Source organism: Callospermophilus lateralis, chromosome 3, assembly GCF_048772815.1.
Source record: "Callospermophilus lateralis isolate mCalLat2 chromosome 3, mCalLat2.hap1, whole genome shotgun sequence".
Classification (NCBI taxonomy): Eukaryota; Metazoa; Chordata; class Mammalia; order Rodentia; family Sciuridae; genus Callospermophilus; species Callospermophilus lateralis.
The window spans coordinates 38,768,008-38,792,897 of record NC_135307.1 but is presented as its reverse complement, the minus strand read 5'-3'; the positions used below and the strand labels follow the sequence as shown (position 1 = coordinate 38,792,897).

The window sequence follows — 24,890 nt, the reverse complement described above, 5'->3', positions numbered from 1 at the left end:
GACACCTCTGCATATTGGTCTCTTTGTTGATAAAAATTCAGACAAATTATAGGGGGACTTGTGAGTAAAGATATTGGTATCAAAAGAGAAATATGAATTAGTTCAGATGTTGGAAGGGAAGGGAAGGATATTTATCAAGGATAATAAAGTAAAGGTGACAATTGCATATTTAGGTATTTTATCTTTTACAGAGCATTATACAGGTTTATTTAATAGAACTCACAACAAGGGTTGGGGAGTTGATTACTTAATAACATTACTCAGCTAATAACAGATTCCTAATTCTAACATGGATAGTTGTTCATTGCTATTCTCACTGTAAATATTAGAGATTCTTGACAGTATATCACTATAGACTTGCTTGAAGAGAAGATATATTTATCATGGAGTTTATCTATGGTACTATTCCCTGGTCCAGCAAAACTATCACATATTAAGAGTAATTCATCTTATAATTTGAAGTAACATTTTGGATCTTATGCCCCAAAACTTTGTTATATCTACATTTAACAAAACATTATTAAAATCTTGATTTAAAAAAAACACTTTTTTTACTTCAAAGAATTCACTACTCTAGAATACTTGAAGTTTTTCAGTAATAAGTAATTTAGTCTTCAATGTCTAAGGAATTCTTAAGCAGCCGCTCATTATATAGATAAAAAAAATACATTATGCTTTTTGTTTGGAAGGCAAAATGGTGCTTTACAAATGCCCTTGTCCTTCATATTTACCATTTGAAAATGAAAAAAATTAGAGAATTTTTTTTAAAGAAATTGTGCTTTGTAAATGTTATTTCTTATAAATCTGCCAATATACTGATGTTACATGGATAGTTAGTTAGTTATATCTTCATGATATATCATGATATACCTTAATGTATATCAGAAGATTTACTAAATGGTATTTAACTTGAAATCACTAAACTTTAACTCTGCACAGTAAATGGATGTAAACATTTTACTTAAAATTTTAAGGAAACAAAACATTGTATGCTAGAATATTTCTTACAGATATTTTATTCCATTTATCTGTATGGTTGAGAACAATTATCACAGCATTTTAATTTAAATTTAAAGGTCTTTTTAAATGTATTTACATTTATCTATTTATGAAAATGTTTCCCCTTAATATTTAAAGAATCAGCTGAAATGAAAACTTTCTGTGATATCTTTATCATTATAAATCAAATTCCTAAAGGAAGGATACTTCTTTATGCTTAATAATATCTGTATGAATAATTGCTAGAAAACTTTTCACGTCTTTACTTCATTACTCTTTTAGGAATTGAAGCCAAGCAAATATATTTAGAGACAATTTCAGCAATTGTTTCCTTTTAAGCCCAAATTTATATAATTTTACCTGTTTATTTAAATTTTTGAAGTAAAACTTCTTATCAAATTATGATGTTTGATAATCAAACCTCTAGTTATTTAGAAAACATTTATATTTTCTAGAAGTTTAAAATTATTGCTTTTATTCTTGGGGGAAGGAAAAGTGTCAGAATTATCAAGGACAGTTTTGATGAATGTAAGTTGTGTTACTTATTAAAACATGTTCAATCAAGAAGAAAGGCAAAAAAAATCAACATTGTAACTAAGTTGCTACAAATTCTGAGCCAATCGATCTTACTACTTTTTACACATAGTTCTTGGCAATATGTGAAGATCTTGTTGAAAGTCTGTATCTGGCACAAGGCAGAGATGTCATAGTGAACCTACAGTACTTCAGATTGATTTTACCCTGATGGAAAAAGAAGAACCCAGTACTCTTAAATCTTGTGCCTCTGTAGGTTAATGAGCTTGAATTCTGATCTATATCAGGAAATATTGCCTCTAGGGTTATTTAATGTCTGTTAGTCAGCAATACCAATATTAATCTGAGATGACAAGTATATGTTCTAGTTAGCTTTTTCGCTGCTGTGACCAGAAAACCTGACAAGAATGAATTTAGAGAAAGAAAAGTTTATTTGGGGGATCATGATTTTAGAGGTCTCAGTCCATTGTTTTGGGCCCAAGATATGGCAGAACATCATGGTGGCAGAATGTGGTGGAGGAAAACTGCTTAGAACCTGGCCACCAGGAAGTAGGGAGAGAACAGTCAGTTCACCCGGGGACAAAATATATACCCTAAAGTCATGCCGCCAGGGACCTACCTCCTCTAGACATACTCTACCTCCCTAGAATTACCACCCAGTTAATCCCACTCAGTGGAGTAATGCACTGATTAGGTTAAGATTGTCTTAACCCAGTCATTTCACCTCTGAATGCTCTTGTATTGTCTAACACATGTGTATTTGGGGGACAATGAATATCTAAACCATAACATACAGAATGCATTTTTAAGTGTATGTTAATTTCCCCCAGAATACTATAGTAACAGGTAAACCAGGGGTGGGAAAATAAAACATTACTATTCAATTCATCAACTATATAGTAGCATAAAGTCATTAGCATATGCCCCAGTATAGTATTGCATGGAAAAGAAAGCATCAGGGAAATTTTTGATGACTGATAATGAAGTCTCTGGAGAAATAGCAAAGATTAATTACAAAGAGTGAAAAATAGAAAATAAAGGTTTTGAAGCTTTTTATATTTTATGAAGTTTAACCTTTAAATTTAGGTCATTTTCTTTCTTTTTTTTTTTGTATGATTTGAAAAAAACCTTGGTTTCTCACTAGATCTAGTTTTCATCAAGTTATCTTAGGTTTTATCTTAAGAAGAATCAGAAATATTTTGAGGAATAAGATGAATACTTTAAGACTGCATAAGATGGTCTGATGTTAGAACCAATCCTGTCTTTTTTCTGTAAGTCAGTGAGTTAATCAGAAGCCTGTGAATTTATATATTTTTTATTCTTTACTGTTTTATTCTACTCAAGTTAGAATTTTTGAAATCTTATATGAAAAAATTTGATTTCAAATAATCATACTGCTGAAACTTTAAAGTTATGCTTTTGCTCATCTTTGAGTAATTTTGATGGCTATATATCAAGGTAAAACATAATTCCCATATAGAATCATATCTATACTGTAAAAACCTATCTCATTTTGCCTATTAAGAACTATTATTTATTGAAGATACTACTTAAGCAATGTTATTTTGCTAAGTGAACATGCAACACATTTTTAAAAGAAAGTGTTAACATTTTATATACTTAAGTTTACTCTATTAGATATGAGAAGTCTTTAAAATACCCTAAAACATTTTTATATAACATGAATATATGTTTAGAAGAAAAGTGTTAAATTTTATATACTTAAGTTTACTCAATAGATATGAGAAGTCTTTAAAATACCCTAAAACATTTTATATAACATGAATATATGTTTAGAAATGAGCAATAAATATGATTCCTAATATTGTGATGATTATTTTCCACCCAAGCTAATGATGCTACAATATATTATACCCTTCATCTATCAAATTTATTGTTCAGCAGAAATTTTAAAATATTTTTGGTAATTTTTGGAATGCTATCAGTTACCTGCTTATTAATATGAGGTTAATGTTTACATTTTCAGACGGGCTCTAAGTTTATTAAAAATTAAAATTTTAGAAGATAATGTGATATTAAGAACTCAGAACTACAAATTTAATTGCTTTTATGTATGGATCCCTAAATTCATGTGGAATCAACTTGTTGGTGATGTTCAGCATATTAAGTAGGTGGATACTTTTATGCCAAAGTAAACTTCATTTCACCACTTCTTCAAATCTCCGACTGTATTCATTGATAGGAAAATGACTCAGTTTTAATCATTGAACTTCTTAAATTTTTCTTTGACATCTCTTTTCCCCCAAGAAAACAAGAGGGGGAAAAATGAGACTACTATTCATGAATATGGTCAGAATACCTTTAGTACTCATGTGAATTTTTATCAGTCACCATCATGATTTCAAGTCATGAATTTATTTTTACATGCTTATGCATGCATATTTACACGCATTAGTTACAATTGATCTTAAATTCCATTAAATTTGAATGAATAGGAGAAAACTTTGTTTATAGGATTTTGTTCTCGTTATATTACATTTTATTTTATTTTGTTTTATTTAATGATCAGTTTAAGGCTTATAAAGGTTGATTTGCTCCTGAACTGCTTTGTTCCCAGACATTGCCATCTTCCCCAACTACCACCAAGTCCTCTCCATCTGATCCCATGACCACCTCCAGAGCTAATCAGGTACAGTATCATCCTGTCATCTACACCATACTTTTCACGGGTGATTGCCTGCAAACTGGAGAAAAAGATAATGGTGGGTTAAGGATTTATTCGTTCATTCACATATTTGCACCATGATCAGATACCAAATAACCTACGAAAGAAATATCAATGATCTCAAAAAAATTATATGCATTTTTAATTTCAGTTAACAAAGAAATATATTTAGAGGGTAGTACTAGAACTTATTATTTTTCCCTTAAAACTGTAATTACTTTATGAAGTTCTGAGGATTATTTATTGAGTTGGGGTCTTAATCTCCATTAATTTATCTTCCTAGGGTTTGTGATATGTAAATTAAGCCTGATCATATATGTAAAAATGCATAAATTGAGCAAAGGTATACCTTTAAAAGTGAATGCAATTTTGTTTTTATTTGACACATGCCTTACTATGTAAATAATATTGACAAAAAGCATTTCTAGCCATCTAACAGTAACTAAACATTGGTATTTATGATAATTTTAGTACTGTTTAGCAACTCGGAAGTTGGTATTTTCTTAGTATTTAAGAAATCATAAACACTTTACTAGAGTGGCAAGCTTTTCAACAAGAAATATATTTTATTAGTTTGATTTGATGATTGTTTTGATACTTTTTGTAGGTTATTCTTCAAAAATGTAAATGTTGGATAATATATTTATTAAAACGATTAAAAACATTTTCATTTTGTCTGAGTTGAGTTTCATTTAGATGAGAAATGTTATTTATTTATTATTTTCACTTTTTTAAACTAATATAAGACCTCATGGGATTATTGGAATGTTAAACAAAAGCTTATCTTTTTAATATATTTTCTATTAGATAACTAACAAATTATTAACTCTGAAGTATATTTGCTACATATACTAAATGTGGCTCTTGCATATTAGCTAATATGTGGCTTTTGGAATTATTTTGCTCACTTATTGATTCTAATACTTTTGCAACCACAAGAAAGAAATTTTATTACAATAATGTGAAACAAAACTAACATTTTACTTATAAAATAATAAATCATTTGGGAGTTTATATTCTGTCTACTGTACTCCATTATATATGTTATTTAGACAGTTTTCTTCTCTTTTTATACAAAAGAAATATAATATCCATTGGATAACTTGAAGCAAGGTTAAGAGAAGAATAAAACAAACTTAATTCATTGAAAGAATTGTAGTTATTATCAAACTTTATGGTTTTGGTAGTTTATAATTATTCTTTACAGTCTTAATTAATTTACCTTCACTATATTGGTGTTATCTGTAAGTGTAAGTAAGATAGGATAGAACATAATAATCTTAAACTTTCTATAACTAAAATAAGACTTTTCAACATATAAGAAAGTAAATTTCATAACTGTTTTAAGTTTTCTTTTTGCCCAGCAATTTATCAAATATGTCACTAATTTATAACTGGCAGAGATTTGTTTTAGATTTAAAACCATGTGTTGTAACTAATATGATACCCACTTCTATTAAAAATAGATAAAATAATTTTCCAGGTGAATTACTATAAGCCTGTTTGAAATACAGTTGGAAAACTATAATTTGTGTTTTTTTAATTAATATTAGCTAAATGAATTATGATTGAGCTTTATTTCCTGAATAAATAGTGTGTATTACAAATTAGCGTGTTAAAATGAACTAAGGGACTATAAATATTCAGAAAATCTAAAAATTAAAAGCACAAAAAGAATAAGTTTGATCTGCAGACCTAACATTTAAAAACCTTTTCTTTCCTTATAAAAACTATTACTTGTTCAGTTCATACAGAATTTTACTTTCTTACCCTAAGCCCACTTAACATATTTTCTCACATCAGACCCTAAGTACTCCTAGAAAATTGAAAGAGTATCATGATAGTAGCCTTGTAAAATAGTAGTTAAAAGTCAGGACAAGAGCCAAATTGCCTAGGATCCAGTACTTGGTCTGCTACTTACTTACTGAGTAACCTTGAGCCTCAGTTTTCCAATCAGTGAAATTCAAATAATACCACTTTATAATGTTGACTTAAGAATTAAAGAATTAATTAACTATTCTTAGAACAGTGCTGAGAAAGTAACAGACACCATATAAGTGTTAGGTTATGCTTAAAGTAATAGCAAAAAAAAGATTATTCTTTTAATATAAATATAGCAAATAGCTTATTGGAAATGAATTTTATCTTTAGAATCATTTTAGTATTTGTATTGGCTATATTTACAGCTCTGAAATATTTTTCCAATAAAAGTGTATCTTCTTTAGCTTAATTTTTTATATAATTATTTCATACTGAATACAAAGTTGCTTGTAGCTTAGCAATGTAATATTTTTAACTTTTCTATTGAAAAAAAAATTAGTAGGTAATGCTAATTATTTTACAACTCATTTTCTTTTTATGTTTTTCACATTATTAGGTGCAAGTTTGAAAAACTTTATATATGGAATTTTGAATATAAGTATAGAGCAAATAGATTTGAATTCTTTATAAAGCAACATGTCTAAGCTTTCAAAAAACTTAAAAATAGAATCATTAGCATTTGTCAGTTCTAATCTATTGTTTCTAAATTAGTTAGATATTTTATTAACATTCCACACAATGATTTTCTAAATCATTGGTGTCAAAAGTGGAATTCCAGTGTTAACTTGAGGTTTCTGGTTGTTGGCACTCCTAGAATATTTCCCAAATTTCCAGAACAAGAAAAATAAAAAGAAGAATGATCTTAGAATATGTGCTGTATAGACATTTATTTAATAGCAAATTTGAAACTACATGAAATACTTATCCAAATGTACAAGACACATAAAAATAGGATTTTATATTCTGCATGTACCCTTGCTATGATTGCAGAAAAACAAAATTAAAACGGACTGATTACACTTTAAATTCATGACAGTTCTCAAATGGACTCTTAATTCTATCAGATAATTGTAAACCAATTTACTTTCTGACTACCCAGGTGACAATTATACAATTTCGCTTCTCAATCCTGTATCAGTTATCTGTTGTCATATAACAAATTACCTCAAATCTAAGGGCTTAAAAAAACCATTTATTCTCCCATGGTTTCTGTAGGTTAGGAGTCTAAGCACTACTTGAGCCAGGCAGTCTAACTCCTCTGCTCTTGGTCTCACATGGCTGCATTCAAAGTGTCTGCTCAGTTGCGTTCTTACCTAAAGGCTTGACTAGGGACTAATCTTCCTTGTTTTTACTGGCAGTTGGCAAGAGGTAGCACTAAGATTCCAAAGGCCATCCACTATTACAGGTTGGCAATTTGCTTCTTGCAAGGCCACCAGAAAAGGTCTCTAAATTGTATGTTAGCAGGATAGAGTCTTTTATATTGAAGCTTATCACAGTAATCTTTCTTAACACCTTTGCTGTTCAACATAACTTAAACACAGTAATGATATTTCATCTCTTTTTGCCTTGTGTTTATTAGACACAAGTTGTGTGTTCCACCAATACTTAAGGGGAGAGGATTATATAAGATGTAACAGGATGGGGTGCAGATATTGGTGCCATCTAATAATTGTCCTTCCTATAGTCCCCCAGTAACTCTTGTTTCTTTCTCTTTCCCAACTAATGAACTACTTCACTGAAAAAAAAAAAAAAAAGAGATCAAAAGAGAAGTTTCACAAACAGACACTAACAAATATGTAATGAAATAGCATCTATACCCACATTTTATACATTTTTGTCTATTACCATTGGTAAATCTTGCCTGCTTCTAAAATCATTCATTTCAGTTGTACATTAAATCTTATCTTTTTTGCCTTTACTCAAGGTTCTTCGAACAGTTCTGTCTTTTCTTTCTTTCATCTGACAATCAGCATGAAAATGTTTTTTCTTTCTTCTTCTTTCTTTTTTTTTTTTTTTTTTTTTTTTTGATGGTGCTGGGGATTGAATCCAGGGCCTTGTTCATGCAAGGCAAGCACTTTACCAACTAAGCTATATCTCCAGCCCCTTTTCTCTCTCCTTAAATAAAACTTATTTTAATCGCACTTTCCCCAGCACTAATATCCTATTTCTTTTTGGTCTGTTTTTTTTGTTTGTTTGTTTGTTTTGTGGTACTGGGGCTTGAACTCGGGGACACTTGACCACTGAGCCATATCTCCAACCCTGTTTTGTATTTTATTTAGAGACAGGGTTTCACTGAGTTGCTTAGTGCTTTGCTGTTGCTGAAGCTGGCTTTGAATCTGTGATCCTCCTGCCTCAGCCTCCTGAGCCGCTGGGATTACAGGCATGTGCTACTACACCCAGCTCTTTTAGTCTTTTGTGGCAAAACTATAGTCTCTAATGTTTACCAATTTCTGTATTCTCATTTTTAAAATCCACTCATTCGTTATTTGCTTCCACCATTCCACCAAAACTGTTTGCCAAGGGCATTAGAGATGACCACAATGCTACTTCCAGTTTTGTTTTTTCAATCAACATGTTACTTAGTGTAGCAACATTGTTACAATATATTACTTCCACCAATTTGATGTACCTTCTTGAGGTTTTCAGAATACTGCACATTCATGACTTTCCTCCCTCACCATGTCTTGTTGCTTGTTACCAGAGTTTTTCATTATTACTTTCATTATTTCATTACTACGTCTTCTTATCTTTATGTGGTTTGGTTGGAGTGCTACAGGTATGGGTACTTGAGACCTCCTCTCAGGTCTTTTCTCTCTTCTGCAAAATTATGTCTCTAGTGAGAGACAGGTTACTATTGTTTTAGACTGTTTTGTGCTGCTGTAACAATACCCCAGATACTAATTTATAAAGAACACATAATTATTTATCATAGTTCTGGAGGTTGAAAAGTCCAAGATTTAAATACCAACATCTAATGAGGCCTTTCTTACATATCCTCACATGGCATAAGGGTAGAGGGCAAGAAGAACAGACCTACACTGTGTCCCACATGGCAGAAAAAAGGAGAGAACCCACTCCCACAAGCACATTTTATATCAGTATTATCCATTTATAAGAGCAGAGACCTTATGACCCAAGCACCTCTCAAAAGGCCCATCTCCCAACATGGAATTAAATTATATTTTCAGTGCATGAATTTGAGAGGAGTCAAAAACATTAAGACCATAGCAACTATGAACTAATGAAACAATATTTATGATTCCTCACTTTCACAAACTTATTTCCTAATTTTATAGTCATAATTTTAAGTTTTAGCTCCCAAAGATATGTCCTAAAATTATGTAAGCTTCAGGTCACACATAATTTGGGTATACCTTTATCTCTAGTCCATATCTCACAATGAAACTCCAGACTGTATCCAGTTCCCCACTCAGCATTTCACTTGCATATGGAAATGTTATCTTAAACCCATCAAGTTCAAAAACTACTTCAAACCTGCTATTTTTAAATTATCAGAGTTTTTTATTTCTTTGCCTACACCTAGTATTCAAAATGGCATTTGTTAATTCATAGGATCTGCTCTTTGCCACATTATCTCTTTTACTTTATTTTCTACCAATAAACTCCTTCCTCACTCTGGCCCAGTCACATTGACCTATTTTCTGTTCCTTATGGACATCAATTGCATTCTTACCTCAGTATTTTGCTCCTGCTTTTCTCTCTGCTTGAAATTATTACTCAGAGATCTGTTTGGCTAACATCTTTATAACCCCTTTAAGTCTATTCAGAATTCACTTTATCCTATCAGGCCTATCTGACCTTCTATTTAGTGTTTTAACCTGGCCTCTCTCTCTTCCCCCAGTACTCCTGATTCTCTTTATCTTACTATATTTTAACTCTTTTTTTCCTATTGCTTAACGAATACTGTATACTTTGCATATTATGTCTGTTGTATTTTGTGTGTCTCACTGTTCTTGAAAATTAATTTTCAGAAGAATAGGAATTTTCTCTTTTATTCCCTAATGTGTCTGCAACATTAGCCTGGAACATAGTTCTCAATAAGCATTTGTTAAATGACTAGTACTAGAAAAATAGGGTTACATAATCTATGTGTTTTAAAACTCATTTCTTACAATTCTTCAAATGAAATTTTACATGGAAATTTTCTCTAGAAATGTAAGTCAACTAGATAAGAATACTTTTGATTGAAAAAATGATTAGGCTGAAGGAACATAGCCTTTGTTAGATTTCTTCCTCTTATGATACTCAGAGCACAGTTTGAAAACTAGTTAGGCTCTTGTCTCGATATAAATATAAATATCACAGTTCTCCAACAAAAAATCAGAATTAATTTTCCTTCAGTGTGAATGAGTGTTGTAAGTGTTGTGTGTGTGAGAAAGACAAGAGACAGAGAGATAAGATGATACCATATTCTGAGTCAGTATTTTTTTCGTTTGGTTGGTTGTTTTAGTTTTTGTTTTTGTTTTTGTTTGGTACCAGAGATTTAATCCAGGGGCACTTAACTACTGTGTCACATCTCCAGCCCTTTTTTGCTTTTTTATTTTTTACTTTGAGACACAAGTCTCACTCAGTTGCTTAGGACCTGACTAAATTGCTGAGGCTGTCTTTGAACATGGGATCCTCTGGCCTCAGCCTCCCTGAGCTGAATCAGTGTTCTTAAGAAGTATATTTAATAAGGTCATAGAATAATACTGAAATCAAATGGTTTTAATGAGATCTGTTTTATGAGATTTACTTTTTGTACATTTAATTTTATATACTTTGCTTATCATTAGAATTAAATTGCTGGTATTTGAGTATAAATATTTTATGGCTCAACCTACTATATAGCATATACATATGAAAAAAAATCTCAAAAAATGTAAGAATGATTGGCCAAAAAAAGCTCAGAATTCATATTAAAAGAACATTTTTCATATAATAACATGAAGCAGTCAATTAATAAATAGATACACTTCTATAAATTTGGAATATTTAATAAAAATCAATTCTTTTAAATCAAAATACATATTTACTGCATTTTTTTATTATTTTTTCTGTTTTATGGGAAAGAAAACAAAGTAAAATGATTTCAATATACTTTAGGAAAAATACATTTAAACTAATTATCATGAGATGACTAATAAAAGAGTTACCAAGAAAGTAATAATATTTGTGTGGGGAGAGATGCTTTACTCAGCATTGAAATTTACTTTAAATTACTTACAATAAAAGTAATATGATATTAACAAAAAACAGAATCGGTCAGTAAAACACAATAGAGATTTCTAAAATGGATATATATATAACAACTGAAAACATAAAGAAAAGTAGTATAATTTAGGGATTAAGAGAACCGGGGTCTCAAGCTATGATTGCTAACTTCAGATAAAATCTTTGCCACATCTTAGTCTTAAATAATTTGAGATAATATCCTTAATTTTCCCATGTATATTTTCTCATTGTAAAATGTAAATTATAATAATTTCTACCTTTTAGAGTTGTTGCAATTCTTAAGGGAACCAATAAGTGAGATATATTTAAAACACTGTGTTCTAGCATAATAAGTATCATTTTAAATGATTTTAGAGAAGGATATCTTATTTAATAAATGGTGTGGGTATAATTCATTTCCATCTGAAAGAAAGGGAGTTCAAATCTCCAGGTGTTGCATTATACAAAAATAAATTTAAATGCATGTGTGATTAAAAGTATGACTATTTAATGAAATTACAATGTGTGAAATTAAATTGAAGATGACTCTTCAAAGCAAAAACAAAATCCAAAGCATAAAATAATAGATTAACATGTTTGAGTATATAAATATTTAATGTTTTTAGTATAAGCAACATACTTTTCCAGAAAAAAGTATATTAAACGTGTTTATAACAATTAATTAATTTCTCTGCTATACAAAGAAGATCCATATTCCTATGAAAAAGAAAATAGGAAAATGAATAAAGTTTATAAAAAGATAATTTGCAGAGAAGGAATGGAAATGTGCAATAAACATGTGAAAACATTGTTAAGCTCACCAGCATCAGAAAAATTAGATTCAACAAAGAAGTATTGTGATTTTTTTGCCATATAGAAAAAATTCTGTTTATATATATAATACCTATATATTAGATATGCAAGAATCTTTGGGTTTAGAATTTAAAATATTTGCACAAATAAAAGAAAATAGCATTTTCATGCACTGTTAGTATAGGAAGTGTTGCAGTATTACAGCTTTTGAGAATCTGTCCTGTAAAACAATGCACCAATATATAGGAATATAGACATAAAAATATGTTTTGCAGCATTATTTACATTGGCCGAAGTTGAAAACAACTTGACCTCTGACAGGAAAGTGATTTTTAAAATTATGGTATTGCAGAATATTATGTGGTTAATCTATTAAAAGTAATGATATGGCCCTGGGCTGGGTTTATGGTTCAGCAGTAGAGCACTCACCTGGGGTATTCGAGGCCCTGGGTTTGATCCTCAGCACCACATAAAAATAAAATAATGTATTGTGTCCAACTACAACTAAAAAATAAAATATTTTTTTTAAAAAAGAAACATGGCCCTATTTTTAATGGTCAGAAAATATCTTGTGTCCATTTTCATGTTTGTTTCCATCAGGGTAATGACAGGGAATATGAAAATTAATAATTTTTCTTCTTGTATCTGTGTTTTTAATAAAAATGTTAACTAAGAGAATGCAAAATAGGATGGAAAAATACTGACTTCACTTGTGATGGATTAAATGTTTTAAGGAAGATAAAGTAGAAATTTTCAAAGGGAAAGATTTGACTGTATTTGACATTACACTCACATTTTGGCTATATGACTTCTTGATTTCTTAGTCTTGGGATGCTCTTTTGAGAGTTTGAAGAAGAGTTTGAGAGAGAGGATTCAGGACTAAAAGAGGAACTTATTAACTGGCAAAGGAATGACAATTGTTTCATATTTTGAAGTTATGCCAAATTAAGGGATTCTATAATATGTGCAAATTTTCTCATCTTTTATAGATAAAATATCAAGACTTTTCAGTTTTAGATTAATATCAAAATTATCTATGGAGATTATAATTTAATAGATCCAGGATTAGATAGATATCTGTATTTGAAGAGTTAGATAAATATTTATTGAAGGCTCTTGAACTATTTGGGAAACACTGTATGAAACTATATGACATGATACTTATTGTGTGATAAAACATATTAGTACAAACTGATAATTGTGATCAATGTCATAATACTGTCTCAAATTAATCAAGACTTATTTTATGAAAACATATTTCATTGTTTGGAAAACACTAAATCATGAAAATAATATTTTATTTGTATAAAACATAAAGGCTATATTTAGTTTTAACACTGGGAATAGTAAGGATTTGTCCATTAATATTTAAATTTGTGAATAATATTTAAATTTATTATACAAATATGTTTATCTGTTCAAGTCATATTAGTAGACATTTGGATATTACCAAATACAGTTAGAGGTTCTCTTGTTTTGAAGATATTTGTATGCAAATTTCTTAAGTATTTTTTAAGATTCTTTAGCAATATTCTTCCCTGCCCCCCATTTGGGAATGGATTACATAATTGTTTACTATCTGTCTTCATTCCATTGCTAACTACTAATTTTTTTTAGTGTGTTATGCTGTAGACAGTGTGTTCTTGACATCCAGTGATAGGAATCAGATCTCTCTGGCTGCAAGTTAAGAATTACTACTGAAAGTAGCACACTAGTAATGTTTTCTGGTTACTGTTATAACATATTATTTAGTAAATACCAAATTTTGCAGCCTTTCAAAAGTCTCCTTTAGGATTTCATATGAAGACACTTTCATGTTTATGAAAAGCCTAGGATTTTTTTTTTTTTTACGATTCAAGAAAGAAGTATACTTCAGAGAGGAGAGTCAATGCATTAGTAGCACTATGACATTCCTTATTTTATTTTCTGTATTGGCCCAGGTACTGGTAAAAATACATTGTCTAGTATTGGCTCCCAAGAAAGCAGATAGGCAATATTCTCTCTTTTTGGATCACCTAGTAGATAAAGATGGTTTCTGTTTCATTAGAGTTCTCTCTGTAGTCATAGCAAGAACTCTCTAAAGTGCTTATATATAGCATGTTCTCGAAGCTAGAACACATTCCATTCCTTTATATAATCAAGATCTTAGGATCTCTTTATTCTGGATGCATATTCGTCCTCTTGCTGTGTTGCATATGTATACAGTAAAATAGAATATTTTATTTCCCAAATGAATCCATGTAAAATGGAGAATATTTCAGATTGGGAAGTGACCAAGTTCATTTTCAATTTTTTTTTTTCTTTGAGGATTGAACTCAGGAACATTTGACCACTGAACTACATCCCCAGCCAGATTTCGTATTTTATTTAGAGACAGGGTCTCACTGAGTTGCTTAGCGCTTAGCTTTTGCTGAGGCTGGCTTTGAACTCTAGATGGATCTTCCTGCCTCAGCCACCTGAGCTTCAGGATTCGAGGTGTGAGCCATTGTGTCTGGCTTCAGACTTTTTATTTTAAAAATGATCTGGACGTGCATAATTTTGTCAAAATGGACTCTACTGCTATGTATAAGTACAAAGAATCGATTAAAAAATCCACATAAAAATACTTAGAAGTAGAAATGTTTTCACATTTTCTCTCAACAAGTAGTTTTGTCAGATTAGGGAGTTTTTAGATCCACTTAAAATGAAAAAAAATTATTTCTCCTTGTTTTTACTTCATAAATTTATAAGTATAATTAAACTTGTTGGTTATTGGTTATTCTAATTATTTAATCTTCTTTGAATTAGGAATTTTCTAGTTATCTTTTTCATATTTTCTTTCATTTTACTAGTGTTTAGTAATTGTTTTTTTTCATAAGATAGTACTTTCATTTCTTTTGAAAAAGTACAAACTGATAATGTGATGTTAGAAAAAGATGTTTGAAAAAGTTCTATTTCATTAGCTAAATTCAAATTTCTTTTAACCTAAATAAACATGATAAATTAATGTATTTTTGTGATTCATTAAATATTGAAAGTGAACTACTTTAATCTGTGTATATGAAAGAAACTTAGTTCTGTGATTAAGTAGTACAATTTGTTCAAGTACAAACATGCTTCTGTAACCTGTTATATATTATTATTTATTACTACTATTAATGATATAATAATTCAGGATATTTTTATTTTCTTAATGATGCTTATTTGTGATAGGAAATTATCACCTCCGTTAACTAGTAAGACACTGAAGTAAACTATGTATACAACTTTGCCAAAATTTGATTTGGGAAATTTGGGGAAATTTTAATTTCCCAAAAAGATTGCAAAAGTTAATTTTGTACTCTAATTCTATAACTTGATAAATGCTACAGTGTGATTTCTGAAAGGCAATATATACTGCCACAAATATTTTTAAAAAGAAAACTATTAATATTTCAACTTCTCGCTTGTTTACATGTGGTTTGTTTATTCCATAATCATGAGTGTTGCTGCTTTACATATGTATCTTTGATTGCTTTAGGAGTTAAATATTTTATTTTCCTATTACTTAATTTTTATTATTTCATTGTTGGCTCACTCTTACCTCTCCCTAGGTAATAACCATCCATTCCTATGATTTAATTTGAAGTTAACTCTCAATTTTTTCTGTTCTCCAGACCCATATTAATTCATCTACTTGACATCCTCACTTGGGTGTCTGATAGGCATTTCAAACTTAAAATGTCCAAAGTACAATTTCTTCTTTCCTTGTCTTTCACCCTTTTCCCTCACAATCTGCTTCATTGAACACAGTTACTAACTTTAAGTTGACAGCTATTTTTCACTTTTTAATTTGACTAGTATATTCTATTTAAAATATTAAATTTAAAACAAAATTTTCATATCAAAATACAAATATCTTAAACAATTTTTTTCATAATTAAGAACTGTGAACACGAGATCGTTCATCTATGCTCTGAAAAAGGTAGGCTAAGACAGAATTTAAATAATAATAATAATAATAATAATAATAATAGTAATATTTTCAAAGAGCTTTTTGATAACCTGACGTGGATAATAGTGACACATAAAGACATCAATGTAGTAAAGTCTGATTTAGTAATCATTAAGAAGTAATATCCAATATTAATTTTTAAACAATAGACTACTATACTCTGGAATAGTTTATCATGTGTGACCTTCATAGTTTTTTCATAGTTATTTGACTCTTTTAGCTTTTTTAGTACTTATCATCTCAACATGACAGGAGTACTTTGAAGTGCTTCTCTTTCTTTTCTAGTAGAAAGCATGGATTATTTTCCTATTTTTCTCATTCCTAAATGTAACTCTCTCTGAGACATAATTGATAAATCTTTATAATATGTAGCATTCACAGAAAGAAAAAGTATTATTTGAATAATGCGTTAGGGAAAATGAAATAATGTGTTAAGTGAAAAAATAAATAGGTTACATTTTTTTGCCTCTAAAAATTTTGTGGGGATTATTATTCATTTTCTGCCTTCTTGTAAAATGCAGAAGAAAAATCATTTATACTACATGTCATATTCTGTCACATCATGAAGTCAGAGGGGAAAATAAAGTATGTCCCTTTGGAAGAAGAAATAATAGGAGGTACAATTTTTACAAAACTTCTAAAGACACTCAGTCTTACATATCAGATATTTTGAGTTAAAAATACAATTGTTTGAATCAAGATCAAAGGTAGAAGTACGTTATACCTGTTAAAAGTTAGCATTATAATTCACTAGACACTGTCATTTGAGCCGTCCGACTAAATTGTATAGTTCAGCATTTAATCAAGTAAATAGTGAAATAATTATATTCTGGACTTTTAGAATGACTCTGATGGCAAGTTTTATGGCTAGTGTAGACTAGCCACATCTTAATGAGTAAGAAACTATAATACATGCAGGAAAAACTTAATACATTGATGTAAATTTAGGAAGAAGGCAAATATTGCATATTCAATTATTTAATTATTATAATGTAATTAGATTTTAAGTGACGATAAGCCTCTGTTGTTGATTTTAGCATTCTGATAGCATTAAAATTATCTGCACACTTACCTTTTATATGCTTCTGTTTGCTTATTATATAGTTTTGGGACTTTTAGAGTATAGGGATGGTGAAATAGTTTAATTTTGTTTTAAGAAACCAAAGTCAACTGATTTGTGTACACACACACACACAACACACACACACACACACACACACAGCTTTGTGGCCAGAATGAATCATCTTTCAAATGATTTATTGTTTAATTTCTATATAAACCCATTTTTAAAAGTTTTTGGCTTTTTTTAAAGCATTTTTTTCAGTTGGTAACGTTAAGTACAAATAGAAAATGCAAAATAAATAATCCTGGCATTTAGGAAAGTAAATTTTTGTAAGACAGATATCTGTTGTAGTATAGGCAGCATAAGTTAACAATAGGAAAAGTAGAAAGTACTATGACACTCTAGTTTTAGGGAATGAGTTTTGAGGTTAAAAAGTATATTGCAATTTAACTGCCTACAAGACATATAAGATTTCAGCAAGCAAAATTATACACATTTTGAAGGGAAGCACATTGTAGGAACATAGGTAATCACTATGTCAATTAAAAAGAATGAAAAAAGATATGAAAACAACTAATATGTAGTCTATTCAGGAATAAGGAGGTAAAGTTTAATTTAGATTAAGCTATTTGTCATAAAAGATGAACCTGGGAAGACATGTTGAAGACAGGGTCTGGAGAACTTTTTATGTCTGCATATGAGTCTGGATATTCAGTGAAGAGGTTGTATGGGGTGTTATTGAAGGATTGTGAATAGAATTTTTCTCATAATTGCTAAAACAAAAGCTCTTCATCCACAATCTCATTAAATTGCATGATTTTATAGATGATTAAACTGCAGTGATTTCAGAGAGGTCACAAAAGTGAAACCAGGTATCTATTAACTGCCCATTCTAGATTCTTTCTCTATTTCACACTACTTTAGCTAAGATAAGGAAGTAGGATTGGACAAGAAGCTTTTCAGAGAAAAAATTCAGCATCTCACATAGAAAGATCTTTGGAGCAACAGAAGTCAGAGCTGGCTCCCAGATTTAAGATCACTATTAATGATAGGTGAAAGACAAAGATACATTGTAAAAAACAAGTATAACATTTTATGATACACATTATACGTTCCTGTGAAAACTATTCTGCCTTTGATTTGGTTATCAAAGGTAAGTAGATTAAAAAGTCTTGTAGAGAAAAGAGTGACATTTTAAATTCTGTCTGGATAATTTATTTAATCTGTTGTACACATTTTGTCAAATAAGAACATTTCAGTAAAGCAGTCATTTATGAATTTATTTAAAGTACATAATTTTAAAAGATACCATATTTTCAATTAGCCTTGGTCAACAAGTCAATATAGATCCCTCAAAACAGGACAATCTCCCTGAATTGGTCACTACTAAGTGGCACTCCAGTAATGGGTTGTTATACGTTAGGAAAATGTAAGATATTTATCCTGTTAGATTATGTAGAATATATCTTGGTAAAGGTAAATTAATCTTGACTATTAATTGTCAAATTTTAATAGGCAAATAATACATTATATATCATGTGATATAACATGAATATATTATTTTCAAAGATATGGTTTCACCAATTACAAATTATAGTTTAAAAAATAGGGAGTTAATAGAGAATTGTTATTGACTGTGCTGGCTTTAGACATTGTTAAATTCAAATGCCAAATGCTGTGAGAAATTTCACTTTGCATTTTCGGAGCATCCCTTTTCAATTTTGGAATCTTCTTTTATCTAAGTCTCTTTTCAGTCAGGTTCTTACTTTTATAATATGGTGGCAAGACAGTTACTAGCAATGCCAGGATGATATTCTTCTAGATCAGGAACATGAGCACCTCTACCCCAGGAGCATCAACAATCTTTAGTTATCCACCTTCTTGTGTCATGTACTCAAGCTAAAATCAGTAACTGCCAGAGGTATAGAAATAGTGCTATCTCAGGTCCGGGTCATGTTTCCACTCTTGGAGACAAGGAAAACAAAAACAGCTGCCTAAAGAAAGATTGGATGACAGTGGAATTAATGAGAGAGGTGAGTGAGTGAAATACAGGTATCTATTATTGATAGAAATTCCTTTGTAAATGTTAGAGCTTCTTTAAGTAGTAAATAATATGGCAGCCCTAATAAAATAATCCATAACTATTAATTGAGCTATCTCAAAATATAAAGGAACTTATTCTTATCTATTTTTTAAGGTACAGTTTTATATAATGGTTTAATAATCTTCCTATCACAATGATGAAGAAATAATGATGCCTAGAGACAATCTCATCTCTTCATAGCTGTAAAACTACAATAAGTCCCTGTTTGAAAAGGAGTAAATTTGTCTTAAATTTATTTTTTAATTAGAAACATCAATATTAATACCTTCCTGTTTATAATCACTTTAATACTGATCATAGGATTCCCACAAAAGTTTTTATGTTGTGGTTAAAAATAGACAAATTATCACTTCATTGCTTTTATTTTTTTTCTGAAAAGCTATTTGTGCTGCAGCTGGGTATTTTTAATCTGAAAATCAAAAATACTGCAAAATCTAAAACTCACTGAGCACCCACATGACATCACAAATGAAAAATTCCACACCTGGCCTCATATGATAAGTCATAGTCAAAAATATCACATAAAATTACCTTCAGGATAATGGTATAAAGTGTGTATACCACATAAGTGAATTTCCTGTTTAAACTTTGGCCCAAACCCCAAGATAGTTCATTATGCATACGTTAAATAAAAAAAAAAAGCTAGATCTGAAACACTTTTGACCAATCATTTTGGATTAGAGATACTCAGCCTATAGTACAGTTAGTATAACTACATTATTAATCTTATAAATATCAATATCTAAAATAAAGAAAAATTAAGTAAAGTTTCTTTTACTTAAATAATGTTACTTACACAAATCATCTCTATTAAAGTGGATTTAAATTTGAAAGTGGGACTCTCTAGTACAGAAGTCACATTGACCAAATTATAGATATATTTGATAGTAAAAGAAAATAATATAGTACAAAATGTTTAAGACATTAAGGTGAACATAGTTACCACCTCTCAAGGATCTTATTCCCTACCCCTTTCTCCTTCTAGTTAGACCTTGCATCTCATTTATGCACTTCTGTGCTGATACTTCTAAAATCTTTACTGAACTAGTAAACTTAACTGTTTTCTACAACTAATCTATAAGGTCTTTAAAGGCAGGAACAATGTCATTCATATATATATATATATATATATATATATATCCTTTACACCTCCCAACCCAAGGCTTGGGCCATAGAGTAAGCCATGTATAAATGGTAAGTGTATGGTAGCATCTATAGATCATAGCTCTGAAGGGGAAACCAATTTGTGACTTGTCAAGAACATACCTGATTTAGTTGTGTACTTATATACCAGATACAATAAGCTGTTAAAGATCCAGTTTTTTTTTCTTTCAGTTCTTTAGAAAAAAAAGATAATGTATACATTTTTATCAGTCATTTGCATTAGCAGGCTTCACCAATGAAACTTAATCCAGCTATAAAATTAAAATTTGATCATGTCAGTGGAAATAGAAACACTATCAATGTACAGACTTTTTCTCTGGTAAATGCTTTATGCCTTTCTCAAATAAGTAATAAAATAGGCTATTTTACATAATTCTCCATGCTCCTTTTCTCTTTTCTTCTCACCAGTGTTCAATTGCCCACCATCTCTAACCTTCCACATTGATGCCTCTTAACTCTGTCCTGACACATGAAATGTAAATATAACATTATTCTCTTTTCATTGTCACACAAATGAATTACTTTCTTTTCATCTCAATGTCTTTTCAGAGTGTCTGTTTTTGCCTGTGTCCACATTAGACTTAATATTAATCATGAAAATAGATAAAGATTTATTTTTATTATTTCAATTAAAAAAGACATGGATATCTAATAGGATCTTCATTATGGAAAACAGCCAAGTATATCTAAGAGGATTTTTGTATCCTTGTATCAGAAATAAAATTTGGATGACATATTCCTCAGCTAGGCTATAAAATATATATTTATTAAATTTTGAATTTAATAACTTCTTACATTTTGTTCCTTTAATTTTCTAAAACCGGTAATCCTAAGTAAAAATAGCCTGCTATTATCTAAAATTGGGAAATGTAACACATTGCAAATATTAATAGGGGAATATTACCAATATCTGCTCCGAAGTCATAAAATACCTTTTATTATATGTGGGTAATTCAGCTACACCAACATAATATGGAGTCCATATTAATACTTGATAAAATATTAATTATGGTTGACAGATTTTTTAATTAATATTACTTCAGATGATTAAAACTTAGAGGATATACTATGTAAAGAAATCTTTAACACAAAGATAAATTATGTGATGTAATTCTCCAATTTTTAAATATATGGACTTTGGAAGATGTTTGCTTTTATTAAAAGTCAATACTATATAAATATATTATTTCAGAATTTTTAACATTGATAAAATTAATCAAGGGGAAAACAATTTTTTTAAAGACAAGTTCATGTTCAATAATGTACCATACTAAAATTTTCTAGTTCTTCTGGATATTAGTGCTAGAGTTTAAAAAAAAGAAAATAAAACCTTTTATAGAGTAAATTTAGTGTTTGACATGCGGTATAGTATAAATTAATATCATCTTCATATATCATAGCAGCTTAGAATGACTTTATAGTAGATGTTACAAAATTTTATATTTCATTACCTTTTATTAATACCCTATAGAGTAGTTTCCATAATTGATTTTTCATGTACTATTCTATTCCTGAGTTGTTACCATGTATTACATTGCTTTGGACATAATAACAATAATATTACAAATTACTATAATTTAAAAACAGAGTTTTAGAAAGCCTTGGTTGTTTGATACTTTTTCTTCATTAAAAGTATGCTAAAGTACAATTTCCCAATTCATAAATATTTTCAACAATATTTTATTCCAAAAAGTTCTGAATTTTAGAAAAGGTGCTTATTTATGAAATATGATCATGTCTAACATTCAGATACTTAAAACTTTAAAATAAATGTTCTCAATATTTTACGTGCATGCTACAAAACACAAGCATGATTCTAATTCATTTTTGTAATTGGTATAAAATAGAATCATGGTTTAACTTTCCAATTATAACATGTTAGCTTTTCTGACACCTAATTTTCTATAAAACAAAGTCTGACTAAAACTAACAAATGTTACCCCACCCAAAAAATACGTCTCATTCTGCTTTATGAAACCAAATGTACTTAATGAGGTAATATGAGTGATATATTTGACATTTCTAAGAAATGTTTCTAGGACATTTAGCTTATGTTTCACAAAATGGAATACTTATATTAACAAACTGGAACAAAACAAAATTGTGCCAAGACTGTAATTTTTTTTTGTATACAAAGAAAATAACAAGTGTGTGCACCTATGTGTGTAAGATGAACTGACCCAGCCTAGAGTTTTCACTGCTTGCTGCCCTCAAGAACAAAAAGAAATCCACAATATATTTCTTTAAAATATTCATATGTAGGGACTGGCAATATACCTCAGTTGGTACAGTGCTTGCCTTGTCTTGCATGCATCAAGCCATGGGTTCAATCCCCAGCACCACACTCAAAAAAATATTTATGTGCAAATCTGTGATTTCAAGATAGTTTTGATGATGCTTGCTAAAAATCAACTAATAAAATATCTCATGGAATATCTCAACTGAAAAACTATATATCCTGCTCACATTTTAACCAGTTATTTCAATGTGCCCATTTTGAAAATTGTTTCAATGCTTTGTCAGTGACACTATCATTGACAGGTTTTGATTTACCCAGTGAGCTATATAAATATAAAACATTGTCACGTGTATCTTTGTGCTACCAAAAAGTAATTTAAAATGTTAATGTCTATATTTTAATTTTAGGGTTTTTGAGAAATACCATACTGGTTTTACTTTTATTACACTATTTGATTCTATTAAATAAACCAAACCATGCTTATTTTGTTACTGGATATTTCAGTATAAATTAACAAACATGCCTGTACTTAACATTGAATAATAATGATCCAATGATCACATTGGAAATTGTAAATATTCATGTGACTGAAGTAATTTTTCATTATGTTTGGTGATATGTTAGTAATCCCTGTTTTAAAAATGAGCTATGTCTGCCAAAAAAAAAGAGACATACCTGCCTTATGAGGATAGTCATTTTATAAATGTAATCAGTAATATAATTATCAAATAGCCTTAACCTCCCCAAAGCCATTGAAAAGTTTTAAATTATTATTTAGAAATAATTCATTAATTACATTATTAAATTAAATATTATCTGTCTATTCAGTTGAAAAACTAAAATACTATTACTAATTTTATTGACTTTCATCTCTGAAAACATCATAAAACAAGTAAGGTATTTGTGAATAATCAAAAAATTTCTAGGTGATAAGGAACATGAAATTAATGTTTTGAAAGGACTTACGCTAGAACTTTTCTGCTGTTATCTTCATTAATTTTGTTTTATAATTTTGCATTCTTTGTTTTTATATGTTTTAGAGCAAAGGATTTCTTTAAAGCTCCAATAGGTAAAAATTATCAATGGCATTGTGATTTTGGAGCTATATAAAATGTTACTACAGATGTATAATTATGATTCCCTCTTTTTAAATTCTATTGCAGTATACACCAAGACTCAAGGAAATTTTTTGTTTTAGTATTTTTTTACCTGAAAATTGCTCTTTCCTTACAAAATTACAATTTTAAAAGATAGCTTTATTAAAATTTGGTAAAAGTCACTTTAAAGTTGTAATATTTCTATCTTTAATTATGCTTAAACTAATTTTCAATTATTTTACTTTTTCTAGGATAGCAAAGTAAATATAATGTATGTGCACAAAACAGAAGTATTATTTATACGTATTTTTTTTAATTACAGGTAAAGATTATAGTTCCCAACAGCACAGCAGGTCTGATAATAGGGAAGGGAGGTGCTACTGTGAAGGCTATAATGGAGCAGTCAGGGGCTTGGGTGCAGCTTTCCCAGAAACCCGATGGGATCAACTTGCAAGAGAGGGTTGTCACTGTGAGTGGAGAACCTGAACAAAACCGAAAAGCTGTTGAACTTATCATCCAGAAGATACAAGAGGATCCGCAAAGTGGCAGCTGTCTCAATATCAGTTATGCCAATGTGACAGGTCCAGTGGCAAATTCCAATCCAACCGGATCTCCTTATGCAAATACTGCTGAAGTGTTGCCAACTGCTGCAGCAGCTGCAGGGCTATTAGGACATGCTAACCTTGCTGGCGTTGCAGCCTTTCCAGCAGTTTTATCTGGCTTCACAGGCAATGACCTGGTGGCCATCACCTCTGCACTTAATACATTAGCCAGCTATGGATATAATCTCAACACATTAGGTTTAGGTCTCAGTCAAGCAGCAGCAACAGGGGCTTTGGCTGCAGCAGCTGCCAGTGCCAACCCAGCAGCAGCAGCAGCCAATTTGTTGGCCACCTATGCCAGTGAAGCCTCAGCCAGTGGCAGCACAGCTGGTGGTACGGCGGGGACATTTGCATTAGGTAGCCTGGCTGCTGCTACTGCTGCAACCAATGGATATTTTGGAGCTGCTTCTCCCCTAGCTGCCAGTGCCATTCTAGGAACAGAAAAATCCACAGATGGATCAAAGGATGTAGTTGAAATAGCAGTGCCAGAAAACTTAGTTGGTGCAATACTTGGCAAAGGAGGGAAAACATTAGTGGAATACCAGGAGTTGACTGGTGCAAGGATACAGATCTCCAAAAAA

At 30.2% G+C, this 24,890-nt stretch overlaps 1 protein-coding gene across 1 annotated transcript in view; it reads left to right on the top strand.

Moving 5' to 3' along the window:
• Positions 1-24,890, top strand: part of Nova1 (NOVA alternative splicing regulator 1) — a 32,936-nt gene that overhangs the window by 4,058 nt on the left and 3,988 nt on the right. Inside the window, exons 2-3 of the mRNA XM_076850128.1 lie at positions 4,112-4,183; positions 24,030-24,890. The exon at positions 24,030-24,890 is cut by the window's right edge and continues 3,988 nt beyond it. Coding sequence (XP_076706243.1) covers positions 4,112-4,183; positions 24,030-24,890 — 933 coding nt within the window. The remainder of the gene's footprint in view (positions 1-4,111; positions 4,184-24,029) is intronic.